Genomic DNA, 22,993 nt, shown 5'->3' on the forward strand with positions numbered 1-22,993 from the left:
CTTTAATTATAGCTTATGAAATTTGTATAATGTTAAAACAAAGTGTTATTAATCTGTTAATTAAAAAATATTATTTGGCCATCCTATTAAGGAATAGAAGGCAAACTGTTAATGTTAATAGTCATTAATATAATGCTGGGACAATGCTTCTTTTTGCCAAATACTTGAGTTTGTTGATGGAATTGAGTTTGTTGAGGACAGTACAGGATGACAGAGTGTTATTTAGAGATTTATTGTACCTTTTTAAAAGAAATGAAGAAATTTTTCATTTGACATGAGTCTATGAGAAATGCTTTTCTTGGCTACATATTGTTTTCTCTGCAGGGGCACTGAAGATGCACTGTTAAAAAGCCAGAGACGAGCATGACGACTGCTTGAAGAAATCCCTGCCATGAAGGTAAGGACTTACCACATGGGTGTGTGCATGTGTGTGTGTCCGTGTCTCCTGTCAGCCTGCACTTTGTGGGAGTGCAGGGGGTAGGGGTAAGTGGTGTTATTTACTTGAATATTAGTTGGAGTTGACTAAGACTTATTTATATGGGTCTGTTTGGTGCAGAAAGTAGCACATTTAGGAAATTGTAATGTAAGCTTGCATTTTTTCATGTTTTTCCAGGAATTTGTTAAAGTACTAGATTAATTTGAGCCAAACCATGCCAAACTAAACTCATCTATGTCTAATGATGCCTCATGCCTAAGGTTTTTGTTTTTACTGTAATGTTAGCCATAAAGTCTAAGAGGTTCAAGCATTGAACGTTCATGCTGTGTGGTAATGTGGATGGTGATACTGGAGGCTGACATCATGCTTTGCCTATTGCCAGCTCAATGAATTTTTGTGTGGTGGTGTCAGCATTTTATTCACCTCTGTAGGAACTTGTAATAAAATTAGTGTTGGATCAAAATGATCCATATTTTTGTTTCTTTCAGCCAGACTCTTCACTAGCATAATTTTTAGGTCTTCTCACTGCTGTTACTTTGTGGACACTTTCATTTACCAAGTGACATACTATTAAATGTCTGGGAGACTGTTTTATTGCAGAACTTAGAAACAACATTTGGTACCAGCAATTATCTTAATTGTAGGGTCATTTTGCATGTATATTTGACTATTACATTTTGGTATTCTAAGTTTTGAGAAAGATAAGAAAGCAAGATAATTCTCCAATAATATTTTAATTGAGTTAGATTATCAAACTTCTCACCATGTTTTCCATTTGAAGAGGTGATTGTTTTATAGGACAAAATTACCACAGTTAATCTGAGTGTAAGTTGTAGGACATGGTTTTCCTTTGGTGTGAGGTATGTTTTTTGTGAGGTATTTTCATTTGTTTTATTTTCACAGTACTGCTGAGTTCATGGAATCCATTTGATGCATCATTCTCAAAGCTCGAACCCCCTTCTTATCCAGTCATTCAGTAATAATACCCTGTATTTGAGTTCTGATTATCATTTGTGTCAATTTGGTTACACGTTATTTAGGCTTTTTCATATACTGTCTTTTTTCCTATGAAATTCCTATAGAAATAAAGTCTTCAGAGAATTTGTTGTGAAGACGACACTGAGACGGGAATCACGATTCATCCTTTTGCCTCTTACACTTTCTCTTAGCCAAGGCCCTCACTAAATTACATTCCTTTACCTAGATTTTTCCATATAATTTCTTCTGTGTAGTTTATAATCATAGTCCTAAATTATCCAGAGGTTTTGAACTACTATACAGTTGCTGATTTTATTTTCTCATGGAAGGATGCATTATATATAATAAGGCTGTGTGCAGTCTGTGAAGAGTTTGAGAACGGAAGATTGATTATTCTTCAGAATACTTTCCTTCTGTAACTCTCAGTAGTTGCTTTAATTTAATTAAAGACGGAAATCCTATTTGATCTACATGTGGAAGTTGTTTTTTCTTATCCTTAAATTTCATCAGCAGAAGGAAATCAGGGTCAGTCATAGAGTTTGTAGGTTTATAAAACCTTTATGGAAAGGTTTTGTTTTGTTGCCTCATAGAAAGCTAAAATTCATAGCCTGTATGTACCTTGATTTCATAAAATTAGTAGTGTACATATTCTTTGAATTCGTGGTATACATGCTACAATCTAAAAGATACTAGACTGTCCTCTTACTTGTATACTATCCTAAATTCACTCATATTTGTCTTATTTTATACAGACTTATTTCTTATATCTAACCAATGTGATGACTAGGAAACTTATGTCAAATAAGACATTAATAGCCAAGTGAAAACAAACCTATATACACTGAAGCTGACTGAGCTTATCTTATGCTTCCTGCTGTGGGAACTTCCACGTAAAATCATTTGTAATAAGTCATGTGTTCAAATGCTCACTCAAATGGGTAGAGAATGTCAGGTAGGTGGAATCACATGTGCAAAGGCCCAGTGGCAGGTGGGAGCATGGAAGCAAGTGGGGCTGAGACAAGGCCAGAGCAGCTGGGGTAGAGAGAGCAGGGAGCACAGGGTGGGGAGAGTGGGGCCCGACTCCTTGTAACTCCAGGTAACCCGTTCTTCCCACAGCTACTGTCACAACTTTCATGACTTCAGCGACAGCTGCCCACCCGGTCTGACCACCCTTCTATGCTGCACTGTGACCCAGACCAACTTTCAAAAATTCAATTCTTGATAATTCCACTTCTTCCTTAAAATCCGCAAAGGTCTTCAAGATGCATGGTGCAAGGACCTGCCAGGCCTGCTGCTCAGCAAGGACAGGCGAGGCAAGAAGAGAACTAGGTGACCAACTGCCAGCTTCACCAGCTACGCAGCTGTAATGAAGGGGGGGTAGTTGGATACAGGAAAGGACGGACAGACAGACAGATGGAGTAGAATGAAGTCCAGAAACAGACCACACGTAGACAGTCATTTGATTTGTGATAAAAGTGACATGACAGACAAGGAATTGGGAGGTTAATAAACTCTTCAATAAATTTTACTGGATCAATTAGGGGATCATAGGGGAAAATGTATCTCGACTCCTCTCTTGTACCAAAGATAAAAAATCACCCTGGATACATTGCGGATCCATCTGTGACACATAATGTAAGCACACTTAGAAGGAAACAGAAGAGGACATCGTCATGACTTTGGAGCAGTCAAAGATTTCTGAAACAGGACAGAAAGGGCGTTGATCATATAGCCAAAAAACCTATAAATTGAACTATATTAAAGTTAAGGACCTCTTTTCTTCAAAAGGCACTCTTAGGAGAGTGAAAAAATGAGATGGACACTGAGAGAAGACACCGGCATTACATATGTCCAACAAAGGACTTGTTATCAGCAGTAAAGAACAACTAGAGACAGAATAAACAGTTCTCAGGTCCCACCACAGACCTACTGAGTCAGAACCTCTCGGGCTGGAGCCCAGCAGCAGTCTGCGTTTTAATAAGTCTTCTAGGAGATCCTGATGCTCCTGTCCAAACTCGGCCCAGTCACGCAAGGCCCACCCCAGTTCCATTACACATCCAATACCCCCTTCACTGCCCTCTAGCCCAGCCCCCTACCACAGCTAAGAAGTCTCACTGGCCACGCATCTCTGTGCTCTGGGTCTGGGGTGTCTTTGCTGCTCCATGTCCACCTACTTCACTCCTGCTCATTATCCTTGGAACTCAGCTCAGATGCCCTGGGATGATGGCTCCCAAGCCCACTGGATCAGAATATAGAGGAGCTTTGCAAAATTGAGAAAGCCCCAGGCCCCAGTTGGTCCTCAGAAAGATAGAAACTCATGGTCTTGCCCAGCTCTATACCCCAGCACCAAGCCTGGTGCCTGTGATAGTCACTCGTGTGTCCTGATGGGATGGACGCAAGGAGCCCCATGGCAAGTCTCAGAGGCACAGCTGAAGGTGAGGAGGCCCTACCTTGGGCACCTGCAGGCGGCAGATGAGAGCATTCATCACAGAGGGCTTGGTAGTGGCCTTCTCCGTGATGATCACAGAGGCCAGTGCTTTCCGCATGTCAGAACCAGCCCCAGCTATGCCTGTCTGTTGACTCGCTGTCCATGATGTCGAGGATGTTTGTGACTTGTTGGAAAGTACCTGAGGGAAAGGTGGTGCAGGTGCGGAGCTGAGATGAGCATCACAGGAAGTGCTGCTGTGCCCGGGTCCCCCCGACCCCTGTGCAGTTCTAGCTGTGCCAGAGATGTGATTGGTCATGGACCTTCCTGTCCACTGTACAGATGGAGGCACTGAGACCTCAGTTGACAGCTAGGACTTGCCCTCCAGGAGTTGGAGGCCCAGACGGGGCAGGAATGTGGGGAAGGGGTGACTCTCTCACCTCTGTCATCGTTCCAGAGGTCCCAGGTCCTCTGTTGCCTCTGCCAGGTCCCCATTTGAGTCTACTGCAGTTTCTTCCATCTATTCCTCAAGCTCTTTTGAGATAAACAGTATTTGTAAAGTAGCTGGTGTGTTGTCACACCCTAAGAGGACCCCAATGAGTCATGCCCTGTATAATCGCCTCCCCTTGAGGGTGGACAGAGCCTAAGATGTGGTGAGAACCAATGGACTAGGGCAGAGTGTAGGGGATGGCCTTTGTCTTCTCACATGTTTGCAGGCAGAATGGGAAAGCCCCTTCCCCCAGGTCTGAACGCAGCACGGGAAGGCACAAGCTTGGGAGCGGCCGGTGCCGTCCTTGGTAGTTGTCTGCCCACAAAAACATATCTTGTCCTCGAGGACGAGCCAAGATTCCTCACTCTGAAAATAGGGAGTCCTTGAGGATGTGTGAAAACACCACCCCTGCTTCTGGTGTGTGGGAAGTGGAGAACAAAGAACATCGCTGATGTGGCAGGGAGCGGCCTTGGCCCCAAAAAACATCCTGTTTACGCATTCCATGAGGAACTGAAGGAGCCTTATTGTTCTTAACTTTGCCCTGCTGCCGCTGACGTCAATATTGTGCTTGGCTGTTTATTAGATAAGGCTATTTTCTGGAATCATGTATCTCTTTGCTGTATAAATACCCTGGTACCCAGTAAAGCTTTGCTGGCGGCATGCAGGAGCGTCAGCCCTCCCAGTTCTTTCTGTCTTTCTTTGTTTTCTTTGCCCCCCTTCAGCACTTGAGGACCTGCTCGACTCGGCGCGGCTGGACCGCGTCAGCAGAGCTGACGGGGAGCCACCGCCATGACCTCAGTATGTCAGAGAAGACTCCACCTTTGAAGACTGGAGAGAGACGTTCTCCTGCTGGTCTTGAAAAGTGATCAGCCATGACATAAACTACCTATGGAGAGAGCCACGTGACAAGGAGTGGAGGATCTCAGTCCTACAACCACAGGGAGAACTGGACCCTGCCAATGACCACAGAAGCGTGGAAGAGAACCAAGCTCCAGAAAGGAGGTGGCCCAGGTGACACCTTGAGTGCAGCCTGTGAGACCCAGACTCCTGACTTAGGGCAACTGTAAGATAATGGATGTGTATTGTTGTAAGCCACTATGTGCACGGTAATCTGTTACACAGCAGTAGCTAACTGACACACTTGATTAAGAAACACCTCCCCCTTCCTCTTCCAGACACTGGAAATGAATGATCTATGAGAAAGCTACGTCAGCAGCTCCCGCCTTTCCCCTCCAGCGGCTTTCACAGTATCAGCAGCTTCTTAAAGGTTGACAGACAACAACCCAGCTGTCAGGAAGGAGGGTTAAGAGCCCCCAGATTCTTTCTCCTCCTGTCCCAAATTCCTCAATCCTCAAAGTCAGTGCTAGGGCCCTTCACCATCCTATGCTTTCCCCTTCTGGAAATCCTTAAAACATCTACTGTGGGACCTAAATACTGACCTTTACTCAGAGTCCTTTCCTGGATGGAACAAAAATACACCATGAGAAAAAGCTCTGTTCTTCACCGAATACACATCAATAGGAAAGTGACAGTGGCAGGATGGGTTGTCAGAGTGACAGTGGGCTCCTCACTCGTAACTCGGACGAGGAATGGGTCTCCTGGCAGGATGGAGGGGTTTCATTAGAATCATCACTGTTGAGTCCCAGGCCCTTGGAACTCTGAGACCCAAATGCCTCCCTGAGTCTGTGTCAGCTGAGGGCCTCGAATGCACAGGGCCCTGCAGTAAGCACCCCACAGTGTTGTCACTGAACATTCTGTTACCACATGTGTGGTGAAGTAGGGTGTCCTGCCTGGAAAGGGAAGTTGTGGGAGTCGGGTGAGTCACATCCAAGCCCCCTGGCGACGTAGTCATAGGAGCCCACAGTGGGAGGTGGTGGCAGTGCAGCTGGAAGTGGGGGTGACAGGGGTCCTGGGGACAGGCCTCCTCCCCCCTAAGGACTGGATGGCTTGCGGAGTGGGGAAGGGGGTTCCCACCAGCAGAGTACTTGGGAGATAAAGAACCTCTAGGACAGACAAGAAGGCAGGACCCTGGTTCCCTGAACCAATGGTGGGACTCAAAGGACTCCCCTGTCCCTGTGGCTGAGAGACGGTCCAGATCGGCAGTTCGAGCAATGAAGGATTGGCCTTTGGAAACCTTTCCACGCATTTCAGGGCTCAGAGCCACTTGCTCCAAGACGGCTTAGTTAAAATTCCCACTCGAAGTTTGCCCATCCTGCCAAGAGGGAGTTCCTCGGCCTCTGCTTGGACACCTGTAGCACCAGGGTGCTCGTTACTCTCGGCGGCCCGTTTCTAGCATCCAGGGATCGGGATGGTTCCCATCTTCACTCCGCCGCACACGTCATGAATTATTCCTCACTCTGCCCTTTGGAGACATACTGACCCAGATGGAACGGACACAAGAAGACAGTTATTACATGCCCTTGCTCCCAGGACCCCTCCACCCTACGTGTTCCCGTGCCCTCTGGGCCTGCTTTTCTCTCTCAAAGATGATTCAAGGGACATATTTGCAACTCCCCAGCCGCTGGCTATGTGCTTGCTGCGTGCAGCTAGGAATGGCTATCCATGCTGCACTGAATATAAGGGTGAGTAGACTCTGGTGTCCTCTGAAGTTTCAAAGACCCAGCACGTGAAATAGTGTGGATTTAGGGCCAGGAGTGAATATAGCAGTTAACCATTGTTGAGTGAGAAGACACCTCAAAGCTTAATGACTCAACCATTAATTACTGTTCATGAATCTCTGGCTCACTTAGCTGACACTGTTGATCCGGGCCACGTTCAGCCAAGCACAACTGGTGTCACTCATGCATGTGTAGTCAGCTGGTGGGCTGGGTGAAGGCTGGCTTCCCACAAGTGTCTGGCCCTTGTCAGGCTATTACCTGGAGTGCTGAGGTGACAGGGAGACACACCTCCTGTGTGCTGCAGGGCTGACCCATGCTGTTCATCTAGCAGCTGAGCGGACTTCCAAGAGAGCAAGCAGAAACACGAAGGCCTCTTGAGGCCTAGACATGGAGTAGCACCAGTCCCCTCTGCCACATTTCATCAGCTGAGGTCTCAGGCGATCGGGGACTCAACAGGTGAGGAAATAGATCCTTCCTTTTGATGAGAAGAGCTGCAAAGTCACACTGGGAAGGGCATGGCTCTCGGGAGGGGTGGGGAGAGGGGCCACTTACACACAGTGAGCGCGCAAGCCATGACAAAAGGTGACGTGCCCCTGAACACATTATGTGGAGAGGACGCTAAGACAATGAGGTCAAGGAGGAAGAAGTGGGCTCTGCTTGTTTTTCCAAAAGGAAAATACTTTCCTGTTTTTCAGAATATGACAATTATATTTGACTCACATACAATCCATTCATGAAATCACCACTTCTATGTGCTGTCACTCTGCAGAGCTCCCCACCTCTGCTTCTATGGGAACTAACTTGAATATGAAAATGAGAAAACACTGTGTCTGTAGAAACCTGAGAGCTTAAATGCATGAATGAGCCAAGGCAGAAAGAGGACAAAATGGAAATGATGTACGTTATGTGCAGGACACATTTGGGGGCTTCTCCCAAGTTCTTCCCTGACCCCTGGGGTCACAGTTAAGGCTCCTGGGGTAAATGTGTTCCTGTGTAGTCCCGCCCACAACACTCCTGATTGGACAAGGAGGGGACAGCTGGACCAATCAGCGTCTTCTTCCCGGGAATTCAGAACTCTGGGTAGGTGAGAATCCCGTCGATCTTCCGTGGGTCCTGTGGGACCTTAGTGCCCAGGGGTCAGGGAAGTGAGGAGCAGGGAAGGCCAAGGGAAGAGGGTAGAGGACGCCAGATGCAGAACGTGCAGAGACAGAGAGGCTCCACCCAGCACCATGGAGGCTTGGCGGTGAGCCTCACGTCCTTAGGAAGCCTGTCACCTTACAAGAAGACCCTTTTTTGCTTAGTGTCCTGAGCTGGTTTTCTTGCTTTTGAACAAGAGGGCGTAGGGGCTAGAAACACAAAGGTGCAGAGTAGCAGGGGCTGGTGGGAGGTCAGAGCAGCACAGGGCCCTTGAGAGGTAGGGGCGGCCAGGAGCCGCGGGCAGAGAGGCCAGGAGACGGTCCCTGGGTGGACAGGGAAGGGCCCTGGAGGAGGCGGACACAGTCCATGAGTCATTGCAGGGCTCATGGGGAGGGATCTGGGGAGAACAGCTGTGTTCCAACGGAAGCCTAGGAAAGGAATGACGGGCTGGGGTCAGGAAAACCTAGCTGTCCACGGGACCCCAGCTCCAGTTTGAAGCCTACACATGTAAAATGTCTGTATGTAACAAAGCAGCAAACAAACCAAGGTGTGAACGAAATGAAAGGCAAAGAACAGGTGGATAAACTACAGGCTGCCGGAAGCACATCGTCATGAATGGAATGAGCACCCTTAACGAGGCCTCGGCGCTGAACCTGTAGGGAAACAGGCGAAGGGGACTCTCCAAGCAAAAAAGACAAGTGGCTCGTCAGTTTGAAGGAAAGATACAATCTCCAATAGGAAGAAGAAAAAGGAGGGGGAGGGGAGGGGGAGGAGAAGAAAATTTACAAGAAGATCCCACTTTTCACCTATCAAACTGATGTTTTTTCAAGATATTTATACTGAGGAGGGTGCAGGGACATGGCTCTCTCACAGTGTAGAACCTCTCTGCACGCAGTCTGGGAATATCTCAAACCATTTGCCCAGGGAAGCAGCGCTGTGGTGCCGCACTCAGATCCCCTCACACCCAAGGGCCCGTCTCCGCCACTGCACCTGCATTTCTCTCCTGCGGGCTCTGGCTTTTAGAGCCCCTCCGAGCCTGCCCTTTGTCTACCTGCAAGTTGCAGGGAAATTCATGCCACCTGGGAGCTATTGGATTGTGTTACAAAGGCCTTTCCCATGGATGTCTTTATGAATATGTGCTAAGACCTAGCTAGGCTATTCAGTGCTATCCACCCAGAAGTAGGAATTAAATAAATCCTACTGTATCCATGCAGTAGACAGATACTTCTTGGCCACTAAAAACACGTTATACAAAAACCTAGGGAGAACACTCCTGATAAAGTGAAAAAGGAATGTTAGAAGGGAAGGAAAAGGCACTGGATGTGTTTGCTATAGTTGCAATGCTTTATATGTATATGGATTTGCCAAAGTGGTAACTGTTCAGTAGTTTGGGGAAACGTGACTACCGGAGAGTTTTATTTTCTGGTGTGTGTATGTGTGCACCTCTATATTTTTCAAATTTTCTGTCATAATCATGCACTACCTATATAATTAGAACACATAATTTAACAACAAATAAATGCAACAACAATGAAGATAAGAACACCTTAGAAATATAATTTTTAAGAATTCATATGTCATTCATTGTGGAAAATACCAGAGAAAATAAACTTGCCCGACACTACTTAACAAATTCAGATCCATTTGGCACAAGCTTTTAGCAAATTTAGATCCATTTGGCACAAGCAATGATTCTCCTTTCGAGGATGCCACCCATCAATTTTGTGCACCATTCTTCTCCCCCAAAAGTCAGACATTACACACGTTCTTGAAAGACTCTTTCATTTATTTCATTTATTGAAATAAAGGAATTATGTCATTGCTTTATTTCAAGTACTATGCCCTACAAGAATAAACATTTCCTTTTTTAAATACACCAAGTGACATCTGTGAAGCATGAACATAAATTAAGCTGCCATTATTGGTGAAGGAATTGATCACAACCATCTACAGAAGTCAGATGACGATATTAGAACTGTGGTTTCAGCAGCAGCGGAGGGACCATCTCTGAGACCTGGGCTCCCAAACCAGTCCCCATTTCTGAGAAAGAAAAGTAGTGGAGAGTGAAGGACGCCTGTCCAACCCTCTCTCCCAGCAAGTCATTTGAAAGATGACAGGTGTAGTCCAGATCAGAGATCCCCAATGGAGCCGAACTCATATTCACATATCTCTACCTTCAGGTGTGACTGCCGATTCAAACGTTTTATTTTAAAATACACTCTGGGGTACCTAGTTTATGGCTGAGTATTTCTTTCATAATCACATGAATTGAACACTGGCTCTCTTTGCAAGTTTGGGTCACCCCATTTCGCACCCACTTCTCAGTGTGCCTTAGATTTGTGAGGTTTCTTAACCTGCGCTTTCTTCCCAAAGCACTTGCGGCAGCCGAAAGCACAGCATTTGTACGTGATGAAGACAACTGCCAGCACAATGGCCAGAAGGAAGCCCATCACGTCCAAAGAGTGGTACTGGTACCAGGTGAGGTCGTGGGCCGCGGGGCGCAGGTGCGGCGCCCCCTTGTGCCTCATCACGAACTCCACCCAGAACACAGCCAGGTCCAGCGGCTCCATGGGGCGGTCCTTGTGAAGGCTGGAGAGGTTCATGATGCTCTTCTTATAGCTAAACAGCAAGACAGTATGTGAATGTGCGGAACACCCACGGTAGTGAACCGCCCACCCTACATGCCTGCTTCCAGTTAAGAATGCAACCAGATTTTACAAACTTGATAGAGGAAATGTATTTCTATTACAGTCAGGAAAGAACACCCAACCCCTCAAACACACACACACACACACACACACACACACACACACACACACACACACACACACACACAATATTCTTTATCGCTAAAAACAAAACCAAGAGAAAGTAGAAAACTGGAATCCAATATTAGAATATTAAATTATTTGAAACTTGCTTCCTACTTTCTTCTTTTCTTTTTAGTGATATTTTTGTAGTAAATTAGACTTTGCATTCTTTATAATAAGATAAATAAATAAAGGAAAAGGTCATGGCAGAAATTATGACTGGTTTCCTGCTGGTAGTTGGAAACAGTCACATTTAGTCAATGTAAAAGCCATTTTTAAGTGCCATCTCCAAGGTGCTGTACACTTTCCATTCAGTTGTAGAAACCTCAGACTATCCTCGTGTGGCGTTTAGCCTGAAGCTGTGTCTATGCAGTCTGTCATGCAAAATGATTTCCGGGTCGTCGTTGTTTTTGGACAGTGCTGATAGCTAAATCAGAATCTCCAAATCCAACAGGGGTTAGATGCTTCCACCCGTTAGTATGGACGCCAGAGCAGAAAGAGGAGAAGGAAAACAGAAAGAAAAAGACAAAGAAAGAGAAAATAAGACATTTTTATACAGGAATAATTCTCATCATTGCTGTCCTTAAACATGTCCATCATCTTACTTGGATATGTTATTATAATGAAATACTAATATTTGGCCATAAATCCTGTTAAACATCTTCCTTTTATATAAATCTCTTAAACAAGATTTTCTTGGAACTTTCACTCATTCATTCAATATTATTGAGCACCTGCTATGGCCTGCTTGCATAATCTGATGTTGAAATTTATCCACTATTTCTCTCTATTTTCTGTAGGTATAATCCCAGCTTAGAGTGTTGGGAACATGGAGATTCACAATTAGACAGGGCTGGCTCACAAACGAATAGGTGAAGTTAGTTGATAACTGATGGCTTCATGTCTTTAAAAGATAGTAATGCAGTACAGAACTTCTACCAAGTCATTTTTGGGTTACAAGCAGTTGTCTATACCACCAATCAAAAGATCAAAATTATACTACTAACGTAAACCTCAAGAAACCTCAAGTTTCATCAGCACGTGGAGAGAAGACAAGTTTGAATCATCTTCAATGTGAGCCACGGAGCCTGACGCTTACAAGCTGCGCCGCCAGAAGAGGCCAGCTGGGCTGAGGGGATAAGAACCTCACAGGCAGCGCTGGGCAGATGGTTACCAGCCCTTTACCCCGACTTATGTGGACTTTTCTTTTTTATGCATTGACACCACACCCACGTGAGCACCACCCTTTCTTCCCATCTTCCCTTGTCCAGGCTCGGTGTGTCCCCAACATGTAGTGTCTCCTCACATCTGAACACACTCGTGTCTTCACATCTGTCCTGATGTGTCTTTCAAAATGAAGCAACTACAGGTGAAGGCTGCTGACACTCTCCCCAACACACACACACACACATTCAAACACATTACTGTTGGATGAAGTCTACCCCAGCCACCACTTCTTCCCATAAGATTTTGATCAGCCTGTTACTAGTGAGTTTGGCAGTAACGCAACACATTTCATGGAGACCCTTTGATCTGATGGCTTTACCTTTTAAATCATTTTCAGAGCGTCATTTGAACAAACTTGTCTTTACTTTTATTATAAACCTTTGCAATACCACATGATCCACCCCCTCATTTATAAATCGCCATGGACGAAGTTTCTTACAGGTTTCAGTGATGGGAAAAGCCGTACTTCTAAGCACCTGGTTTGTGTTTATCTTGTGGACACGGTGCCTCTTGTACTGGGACAGTTTTCTCTTTGCGGGAATTTAATCAGATATCTATTACGGTGACACTGTTTTGTTAGAAATAGAACTTTTAAATCCACCAAGGAGATTAATATTTAAAATCATTGCTGTGATACCTTCTGTCAGAATTAAAGCATCCTTTTATAAAATGACTAATAACAACCCCAATCATCTAACTTGTAAATTATATTTTTACATATTTGATTTTCAGTTGAATATTTATTGTGAATTCTGTGGCCTAAATACAGTGAGTATTCCTCTGCATATTCTCTCTTACCTTTTGTCATTAATGACAGTTTTCAGGGCATTTGTTAAATCTTCAGACGTCATTTCCAGGACATTCAAGGTCACCCCAGCACCCCGGGTCTCCATGCGCTTTGCGTTGTCCATCTGGTCGCCTAACAAGGGCAGCATCACCATGGGGACGCCGTTGCATATCCCTTCGTATATGCCGTGGGAGCCGGAGTGCGTGATAAAGGCCCGCGTCTTTGGGTGACCTGGGAATCAAACAGAGCGGGGCGCCAGTGGTTTAGTCACTGAGCTTCACAACTGAACTCATCTAGGTCCTGAAAGATCTCTCAGGTCTCAGTGCTGTGCAAATGTGGCCCCTGCAGAAGTTTGCAGAAGAAAATGTGGGTTGAGGTGCCCACTAGGTAGAAAGCAATGTGGGATACGCTGGCCATAATATCTTCTAGCAAAGCAATCCTTTAGAACAGCCATGCCTATACTGCTTTCTTAATTTAACCTTGCTTTGACCTACACCTCATATCCTCCCCACTTACCAAGTAGATCATTTTGGGGCAGCCACTTGACAAGAATTGTATTATTTGCAAGATTCGATGGCCGTGGTCCAGTATACCGCCACAGGACCTTGCAGAGAGAAGAACAGAACTTAAAGAGTATAGTATGATTTTCTTAAATCTGCTATAGTATCTAGAAAATGGAGTCCTCTGAATGAATATAACCTTGGAAGGGGTGGGAAGTGTGCTGACTAAGAAGCTTTGTGGACTGGTAACGTTCTTTAAATTTGTGAAAATTCCTCAAGCTGTATATTCATGATGTTGCACTTTTCTGCACTTCAAGGGAAAGATTACTTAATAAGATGGGTGGGTATAGAACTCTAAAAGCAGAACTATAAAAAATGAATTCAGTGTCCTAACACACAGCCCTTTGGAGAACAACTCCTACACAATATCAAGAAACACTATCTGATTCATAGTCTTTTTAAAGTAAGTTCTCCTTGATACACCTGAGTCTCTTAGAGAAAATGGGGATGCTTGGGGGAGAGGAAAGCTGTCCGAGGAGGATTTCAGAACACGTTCTGTGGGCTCCAAACCTCCTCTGAGTGAAGTGGACCGTGGTTTAAGAGTGCGTTTGAGAGTGAAATATCAAAAAGAAGAACTTTGGATTAATAACTGAGAATGGCAGGGAAACCAAATCAAAAGTCTAACTAATAGAATTAATTAGAAACTGGGAGTCTGGGCTTAGAACTCTTGTGAAGGTAGATATAAGGGAATCTCCTTACGGTCTGAGGTATTTTGCCCAAACCATCAGCAATTTCCATGGCTTTCTTCTCGGGAATCTCTGAGATCATTGAGCCCAAAGAGAAAACCACAATCCCATGTTCTCCAGAAGCGTTAATATAGGCTTCAAATTCCTAGGACCAAAAGATAAATTTCCAGTTAATTTTTTCTCATATTCTTTGGTGACTGCATACACTAAGCTCTGAATCAGGTATCTTCCTCTAAAGAGTATGAGTATAGGGCTAAATGTGTGTGTGTGATAGAGGCACAAAGCACTGGTGTGTGCCACAGTTTCTCCCTTCCTACCCCCATTCCAAAGGAGAAAGGCTTCTCTCTCAGAGGGCTGGCTCTTGGGGTCTTTGAGACACAGAAACCAGGTAATGTGCTGATTCTCCAAAAGGAAAGCCATCAGAGATAAGACCACGTCTGCTTCCCCAGGGTTGAGGTGGCTGGGAAAGGAAAAAGCATCTTTGGGGATGAAGGACCAAAGAGAAAGCAGAAGGCCTTGAGGAGGTAGGGAGGGAGGGCAGTGAGCAGCATGGGAGAGGAGAGCACCTATGAGCAGCTCCCCCCGTAGGAACCCTTAGGGGAGAGGGAAGCGGTCCAAAGAGGATTTCAGAACACTTTTCTGTGGACTCTAAACCTCCTGCACTGAACCTTAAGAAAATCTACAGCAAAGATCTGTATTACTTTTCAAAGCTTCTGGAATATTCCTTTTGTGTTGACACAATGAATGCAGTCAAAGCACCAAGTTACAGTGTTCAGGCTAAGGCTCATGATTAAGGGAAAACCTCAAATAGTAAAGATGACCTTTGACAACTGCTTCCTTGCAGCAGGAAGTAGAGTCTTCTTGGACAGCCAGTCCCCTTGGATGATTAAAGAGCATATTCACATCAACCCAGGGCTGAAATTAAACCACCCAACGTTGTATTTTTCCACCTTTCCTGGAGAAGAGCTCTCTAAGGAACGTAAGTCAGCTTTCTTACCTTAGCAAGAAGGAAATACAGAAATATATTTGAATCTTTCTTTGCTGGTTCCATAATGTACTGTAAAAAGCAAATTATTCCTTCCTAGGTATGAAAGATATGTAATGGGGGGCAGAAACTCTTGCCAAGTGTGTGTCAATGATCTGAGCCCCTTCTGTGCAGTTCAGAGAGAGACAAGTACATAGTAAACCCTGACTTCCAAAGCCCCTGCTGGGAAGGCTAGAAGGCACTGAGTTCCAAACCACTCCTTGTATGAACCCACAGGTTGTTCAAGTCCTGCCCCAGAAGCAGATTACTTCTAGCAATATGTCCACAACTGTCATCCAAGGAAGATTGAGCTATAAGGCTGAGTGCCTATGGGCATTGTATCCTTGGCTACTTAAGGAGGAAGCTCAAGACAAAGCAATGGGACTTGTTTCTAAAGAAACTTCTGGGCCAGATGACCCAGGGAATAAGGAATGAAGAACAGAGACAGGGCTGCACGACAAGCCCACCACAGATTACACCAGCTTGTTGCCTTACTGCATTAAAGGCAGCCTCGTAGAAAACTGGGGCTGGGTTGATTCCGAGTCCTTCCCACTGCTGATAAAGCTCATGTTTCTTAACAAGAAGGAGTTTTTTTTTATTCAAATGAGTTTAGGTGTATTTAAGTATAAACTGTGAGTGATTTTCTAGTTAATAATGAATCGTACAGCTACTGGAAAATGAACAATCTGTGGTTCCCTTGGGTGAAGTGAGAGGATGGGATTTTGGACAGTATCTGTACAATGTTGAGAAACAGATGGCAGGAATCCCAGCTGGGAAATACAGATTACAGATTACAGCCTATCAAGGGCTCATCCCTAAAATAAGAAGGAATCCACTTTAAAGGTAGATGTTAAAAGCTCTGAAAGGATGCATCCAAAGGGTAATTCAATCAGAAGGTCAGCAGCATTAGCTACAGCGCTGAAACCGGGGAACCTGAAGATAAGAGTGCTGCGTGTGTCTTCAGGAAGAGAGCCAAGAAGCTCCTTGATTCCACCCTGGGCAATGGACTTAGCTCAGCCTAATCTGCACCGAACCCTCAAGGACAACTCCAGGGTACTTCAGTCTTCAGGAAACACACACCTGCAGGCTCACAGGGGCAATGCCATGTAGAGGAACTAGAGCAAAGTGTAAGTATGGCAATGTTCCCCCAACCGTGGGTTTGTGGTGATCTAATTAACTACCCAGGAGTCTCACAAATGGTTTTATGTGCTTCCAAAGAATGCCAAGGGCATTAGAGATGACATAACATGGTAGGCTTTGCCCAGAACTGAGGGGCTTCCCGGGATATGGGACTCTTGGGGTTAAAACCTGAAGAGTCCTGAGCAAATCAGAACACCTGGGGTCCAGGATGTGAGATGTGGGAGTCTTTCAACAGGGCTCAGCACACACGGTTTTAAGAGATTTCTGACAAGCTTGATCCTGAGTGAGACCAGTAAAGCCCAAATGCTGGGGAGCCCACTGTCTATCCGTCCCCACCAGCACGAGGCTGTCCTCGAGGCCTCTGGCTCCTAGCGGCAGAGTCTTGGCCTTTCCCACTGGGCTCATCTGAAAGGTCAGGGAGGCCGGCGTCACCCCCACCCCGACTATGCTGCCTTTCTGGTCTGCAGCAAGAATATACTGAGGGTGGTTTTCCCGAGGTCTTTCCTAGGATCTGTACACATCCTTCTTTCTTGGGGAGAGACAGCTCCTATCCAAGCATCCTTTAAGCTCTTTCTCCTTAGCTTTCCTAATTTCCCGGGACCTTCTCTCTATGAAACCAACTTCTACTTTAACCTTGTCTTGAAAGGGCCAACTCTTAATTGCCCTCCTTGAACAGCCTCCCACACATGCACTCAGCCACCCAAACGGTGTGGTTAACACAAAACGGGACCCAGAAGGAGCTAAAGTTAAATAGCAAGACTTGGCTAAAGTTTAATTGACATAAGAGGAAGTTCACCTACAGATCACCAAGGGGCCAGCTGCAGAGACTGTGTTATCACGGCCGAAGCCTACCCTGCACCAGCTCTTCAGGACTCGGTAATGGCAAGGTCCGCCCCGTACTTGGTAAAGCATCCCCTAAGCCTTGCCCTGACTTCACTGACTCTGGAATGGCCAAAGAGTGAGGCAACCTGCTAACTGAAAATAACCCTTGATCCCCACCTCCTATCTCCATCCAGAAAAACAAAATCCACCTCTGGACATGAACACAGTCACCCTCTTCAGTGGGGCTTTTCACGTGGGTCCTAATTTTTGCTGAGAGTTTAGTATTTTTAGTTCCAGACTTGCGTTACATTATCCCTTTCTAAAAGTCTTTTGTCTTTCAAGAATCCTTCTCGTAGGCCCTTGGCATGTTGGGAGCATGTTGCGTTATCATATAATGAGCTCAGAGCACCCTGGAAGATTGCAAGCTTAGTGGTCACAGTCTTTCTCCTCGTCATCAAGCCTCTGTTGCCATTGATCTGCTTGACTCTTTTCCTCAGACGCCACATGGGTGCGTGGATGTCATCTCCGAGTCTCTACTTGTACACAGAGATGGTCTCCCCCTGGGCAGGGAATGCCATCTGGGAATTCCAAACCTTGTTCCTTTGCTCTCAAAGCTGTTCTGCTCACTTCTGTCTTTCAGGCATCCAGAAGACATGCCCAGGCTCTGCTCTCACTATGGACTGTCTTTAAAGAGCTTATCAAATAAAGACTTTACCAAGAATGTCAGGAATGGGACAATCTCCACTAGAGGCATGGAAGTGTAGACTAGCATTCTTTCATTAACAAAAAAGGAAAAAAGAAAAACAGGAACTTGGCAAACCAGCAAAAATCAGGAAAAGGGAAAATGATAATGCAAAATAAAAATAAACTGAAAGAGTTACAATCAGATAATAAATTAAGTGCAAACAGGAAAAAAATCACCTGTTAAAGGAATCTGCCTGGCCAGGTTAAAAATATCAGCTTGGTGATGTTTAAAAAGAAGGCAAAAAGCTTGAAGACAGAGGAGGACTGAAGAGGTACTAGAGAAAAATGTAAACAAAAAAAAATGACAGCACAGGAATCATGATGTTATTATGAAAAAATGGCATTTCACACTAAACATTAAGTAGGACCAAGAGGGCTACTGTCGGGTACAATTTACAAAGACACCCTCATGCCTCAGCTTGCTTGCGCCGCACAGGACATCATCCAGCATGGGGCCCACACACTTCACTGCTTAGACAAATACAGGGGGAAAAATGTATCGATAAATGATACCAAAAAATTGTGATTATCAAGAAAGATAGTTGATAGTGCTGCAGCCGCCTCCATTAAACATCCTAAAGTGAAGGAACTAATTTAAGTAAATAGACTATTTGCCAAAAAATCAATGACAACCATAATGCAGAAGGATAAAATGAAAATCTATTTCCATTAAAATTAGGAGCAAGACAGGAATTCTCACGGTTGCCAACATTATTCAACTGTTTTTTACAGATTCTAATGGATTCACTAAAACCAATATTTGGTATGGACTTCAGAAGAGAAAAAAAAACAAATTTTGTGTATGGACCAAAGATATCATGCTAGCTTTATAAAATGATGAAAATCAGTATTTTGCACAGATGGCTGGATCATGAGTGTATAGCCTGCTGGAGAGAGAAATGGAAAAACTATCACATTCATCAGAGTGACCCCAAAAAAACAATTAAACACTTGAGAAAATTTTATAAGAAAGGGATAGAACCTGAAGAAAATTATAGAATATTTTATCCTTGTTAGGGTAATATTTCAAGACACAACAGAAAACCCTGGGTACAAATTTCACTGTTCCTCCTCGGGAACTAGAGTTGATGGCTAACACAACAACTTGTGGAACACAAATATCATGAAATAGTATGGAGCAGTTAAAAAAGTTAATTTGTAGAACTGGAGCAATATCTATGACATTCTGATATGTGAGCACTACGGATACATTATTACTGCTTTTGTAAAACAAGCAGCCAAGATTCTCTGCATATACATATATTTGTCTATAACTGTAGGAGTATAAAGAACTCTTGAGGATTGCTACCTCCGCAACGACTACTATTTTCCTTTATTCATTTAACAAATATTTGCTGAATTTATGCCTTAGATGCTGGCATTTACGGGACACCAAATATATGAAACCCGTAAGGATTCAATGCCCAGCACAAGCAGTACCTGCCCCTGCGTTTATGGAGGACATGGTCAATAAGCAATTATGACAATGAAATGACGGCAGTATTCGGTGTGTTACCAAGGAAATAGCACGGGATGCCGTCTCAGAGAGAAGTGCTCCCTGAAGAAGTGACTTTACAGCTGACCTGAAAAATAAGAAGACAGACACCTAACAAATTCAGGCAACAGCATCCCAGAAAGAGGGAACAACATGCTCAAGGGTCCTGAAGTGGGGAAGACTCGGGAATGTCCCGGGAATAGAAAGCAGGCCAGTGTAACTGGAGATGTTCCTGCAGACTTACAGACAAGCCCTTCTATGTTGAATAGAATTTCCAGGAGGCACGCCCATCTCCAAATATTCACATTTCAAAGTGGAAGTGAAACACAATTGTTTTCTTTCGGGTCCTCCATAATGATGCCAGAAATATTCCTCCTTAACACCTCTCCAGCTTGGACATGCTGACTAGCCTTTTCCCTTAGATCCGAGATGTGCCTGTTGGTTGGGTAATCCTTCACCTCTTCCTTTTCCTCTATCTTAAAAAGAATCATTAAAGGTTTTCTATAACATTAGGTTTTCTCATTTTGCTTTCAGAAAATCAACGACATCTCCTTCTTTCTTAACCAGGCCACTGCAGCCACACAGTTGCCCAATAGGCCACTGGGGTCATGATCTTAGTGCCGGGGAATCTGCAGGGGCCACCAGATCTCTATGTAACGGGAGGACTCAGAGCCCCGCGGTCAGGGTCTGGTCATGCAGCAGTCTAGTGGAGGCATCCACCCAGTGCCTGATTTCTCACTTGGTATACTTCCTGTTGCCCAAAGTTTCTCCTTGCCATGACATTTTCATGATCACTTAAAATACGTATCACACTGGAGATACCCAGGGAAGAAGATTCAATGTTCTCCCAGGGTAATGATAGATCCTTATAAGGAATCAGGCTGGCATCTGGTAAGTACAGGGGCTACCAGCAGATAATCAAGCAATAGTTGAAGGATAAACAAATGAATGCCCACTGAAACGTCACCTCTACAGAGAATCTTTCCAAACTCCTCTTCCGAAGGAGCTCCTTCTGCTATTTTCTATCACCTGTGTTGAGATTTGGAAGAAGATGTGAATGCTGCTTTTTGCACACTTTAAATTCCGTAGGGAAATAAATTAACATATAACCATTGTATTGAGTGTGACTCATGCCCAGTGTCAGTACTTGACTGTCTGGTTATTTAGTTATTAGAACAGAAGATACTGCAGGATCAAGCTTCCTATCAGAATATCTAACAACTGGAGCTTAAACCTGGACCATAAATGCAAATTTCCCTGCCAGAATCTATAAATGTCTATAAATAATTATTTCAACAATCTGGAAATCTCACGTGCCTGACGCAACCCAAGGAAAGGTGCAGGCAGCACATATTTGTTTTCTGCAAGGAACCCTGGACCCAGGGTTATAGCATTTAAACCTTGTGGCATTTAACTGATCACTATATCCTGGAGCACACAAAATAAATGCCCAAACGATAGTGTCTCAATGTGTCCCATACAAAGAAATAACCCAGAAGATGATGCCAAAGACAGATATAAATTACAAATCAGACCTAGGAGACTTGCAAGATATAAATTAACAAAAGAGAACACTTGAGAGTGTCTCAGACTGCTCTTTCAGCATTTATCTTTGGCAAGTTCATCTCTCCAAAATACTTGCAAGAATATACACTTGTAAAGTTCCCACTTACATACACACACGAGAGAGTGGATTATGGCTGTTGCAGTTGATCCCACCAACAAAAATCATATTGGGCATCATGGGCCTGGGGTAATCCTTCACAAAGTCACCTCTGAGAATCCAGATAGATGAAGAGTTCATAAGGTCCTGGACAGTCACATCTCGCTGAAGGACTTCTGAGGCAAGCGGTTCATATGGGGAATAAGCCACATTGCACAGAAAGTTCTCTGAGAAGGTGATGAGCATGTTCTTCACCCTCTGCAGGAAGGTCGTGTGATCTGAGTTCAGAGACAGAGCCCTGGGCACATAGGATGGAGGGTTGGGACACTGGGCACCCTGAAAATCCAGGCTGCACGGCAGGGCATTTGAGAAGAACACAGCAAGCAGAGCCAAGGACTGGGCAACAATGGGCCAACAAGGAAGGAAAGGGTCTGCAAGCACGACATCGAAGCGGCTTTCCACCAGGGAGGCCATCAGTTCCTTGTTGTGCAGTAAATGGGAGCAGGCGGACAGGTGGAGAGCAGAGTCCTTTTTGATTCTCCTGTATGTTTTGACCACATGCCACAGGAAAGGCTCATTCTCAAAAATGTCATGCCCAAGAGTGGTAAATGTCTCCTCCAGTTCCTGCCGTTGGTATGGCACAGGGTATGTCTTCAAGGTGTAAAACGCTCCTTCTTTAATGTGCGTGGAGGCCTCAGGTGCTATGACGACTGTGTCATGTCCCCTCTCCTGCAGCTGCTGGAGGACCCCAAGCAAGCTCAGCCAGTGGCTGCCATCCATGGGAACCAACAATAGCTTCCCACTCTGCGACACAATGGGGCAAAGCGCACACAGCAGCAGGCCCAGGACCAGCGACCATGGACCCTGGGATCCTGCCGCCATGGTGCCCTGCTTACCAAGCCTTTCTCCTCCCAGACATGAGCCGTCTTCTACTTTCATGGCACAAGCACTAATCGATGCACTAAGTTACTGTTTGACCATGTCACGTGGCTGTAGCATTCAGCTAAAGATGACACGAAGTTTTCTTTTAGAGATAAGGAGGGCAGAGCGTCACTGGATGTCTTAATAGGCAAAAAGGATAATTCCGATGGAAGAATTTTCCAGATGAAAGAACCTCAGCTCCCATTCTTGAATGAACAGAAGGCAAAGCATCTCTAGTATCTTTGAATCCATTAAATTCATTATTTCCAGGGACCAAGAGAATGTTGCCCAAGCAGAAAAAAGGCTATGTAGTGACAAAGTAGACTTCCTCTTCAGAAATTAAATAGAAAGCTGAATATGCCTTTCAGAAAGAAAAGAACATGCCATTGCAAGCCCACCGTTGGCCCATGGAAACCTTTAAGTACATCCTTCTCTGCAATTCACTCAGGGTTCTGCCTGAACAGAGCAACATTTTTTTTTCATTCAATCAGCCAAAAACTATTTATTGAGTGCAGCACAGCCCTAGGCCTGGAGGCTCCACCAGAGGCCATCACAGTTGAGTCCCTTCCTTCCCTGAATTCACACTCCATTACGAAAGTCAGATTGACAATTTAAACTTATAAACACATTACAAGCTGTGAAATCTACTAAGAATGAAATGAATGCTGCAGGGAAGAGAATGATGGGAGGGGAAGCCCACCTGAGTACGCATGCTCAGAAGGCTTTTCCCAGGACAGAGCTGTGTTCACTCAGACAGGCAGGGAGAGAACACTTGGTAAATAAGAAAGTAAAACGGCTGAGCAAGCAAAAGTAAGTTAAATTATACTCGTAGCACAGACCCGGGGAAAGAAAACATTTGGGAAATTCTGCAGACTGAATTTCCCAAACAGGTTGAAGCAAAGGGGAAAATGGACAAAAACAAGAGGAAATGTATTTACTAAGCATGTACTCTATGCCAAAGACGGTGCTAAGCGCTTCACAACATATCTTCTGTAATCCCCTAAAAGCGCCCTGTAAAGGCAAATGCTAT

General features: G+C 44.7%; 1 protein-coding gene and 1 long non-coding RNA gene across 2 annotated transcripts in view; one reads left to right on the forward strand and one right to left on the reverse strand.

The window, feature by feature from the left end:
* Positions 1 to 11,010, forward strand: part of LOC118917171 (uncharacterized) — a 93,134-nt gene extending 82,124 nt beyond the window's left edge. The window contains exons 5-6 of the long non-coding RNA XR_008998133.1: positions 325 to 397; positions 10,458 to 11,010. This is a non-coding gene — a long non-coding RNA (uncharacterized LOC118917171). The remainder of the gene's footprint in view (positions 1 to 324; positions 398 to 10,457) is intronic.
* On the reverse strand, positions 9,747 to 22,014 carry LOC118910351 (UDP-glucuronosyltransferase 1A1-like). The gene is made up of 5 exons (XM_036881396.2): positions 21,061 to 22,014; positions 14,168 to 14,299; positions 13,425 to 13,512; positions 12,920 to 13,139; positions 9,747 to 10,703 (listed from the first exon to the last, which is right to left on the reverse strand). Exons 1-5 carry the CDS (start codon positions 21,979 to 21,981, stop codon positions 10,406 to 10,408), a joined length of 1,659 nt encoding a protein of 552 aa, XP_036737291.2. The 5' UTR covers positions 21,982 to 22,014; the 3' UTR covers positions 9,747 to 10,405.
* Between the last annotated feature and the right edge of the window lie 979 nt (positions 22,015 to 22,993).

Source organism: Manis pentadactyla, chromosome 6, assembly GCF_030020395.1.
Source record: "Manis pentadactyla isolate mManPen7 chromosome 6, mManPen7.hap1, whole genome shotgun sequence".
NCBI classification, from domain to species: Eukaryota; Metazoa; Chordata; class Mammalia; order Pholidota; family Manidae; genus Manis; species Manis pentadactyla.

Bases quoted from the DNA above. Each gene is read 5' to 3' on its own strand.
- LOC118910351 (XM_036881396.2), bottom strand. From the start codon at position 21,981: ATGAAAGTAGAAGACGGCTCATGTCTGGGAGGAGAAAGGCTTGGTAAG. The intron at 14,300-21,060 runs GTGTGTATGTAA...TTTTGGTCCTAG, and splicing joins GCCATAATCCACTCTCTCGT to GAATTTGAAGCCTATATTAA. The intron at 10,704-12,919 runs GTAAGAGAGAAT...CTTGCTGTTTAG, and splicing joins ACTGTCATTAATGACAAAAG to CTATAAGAAGAGCATCATGA.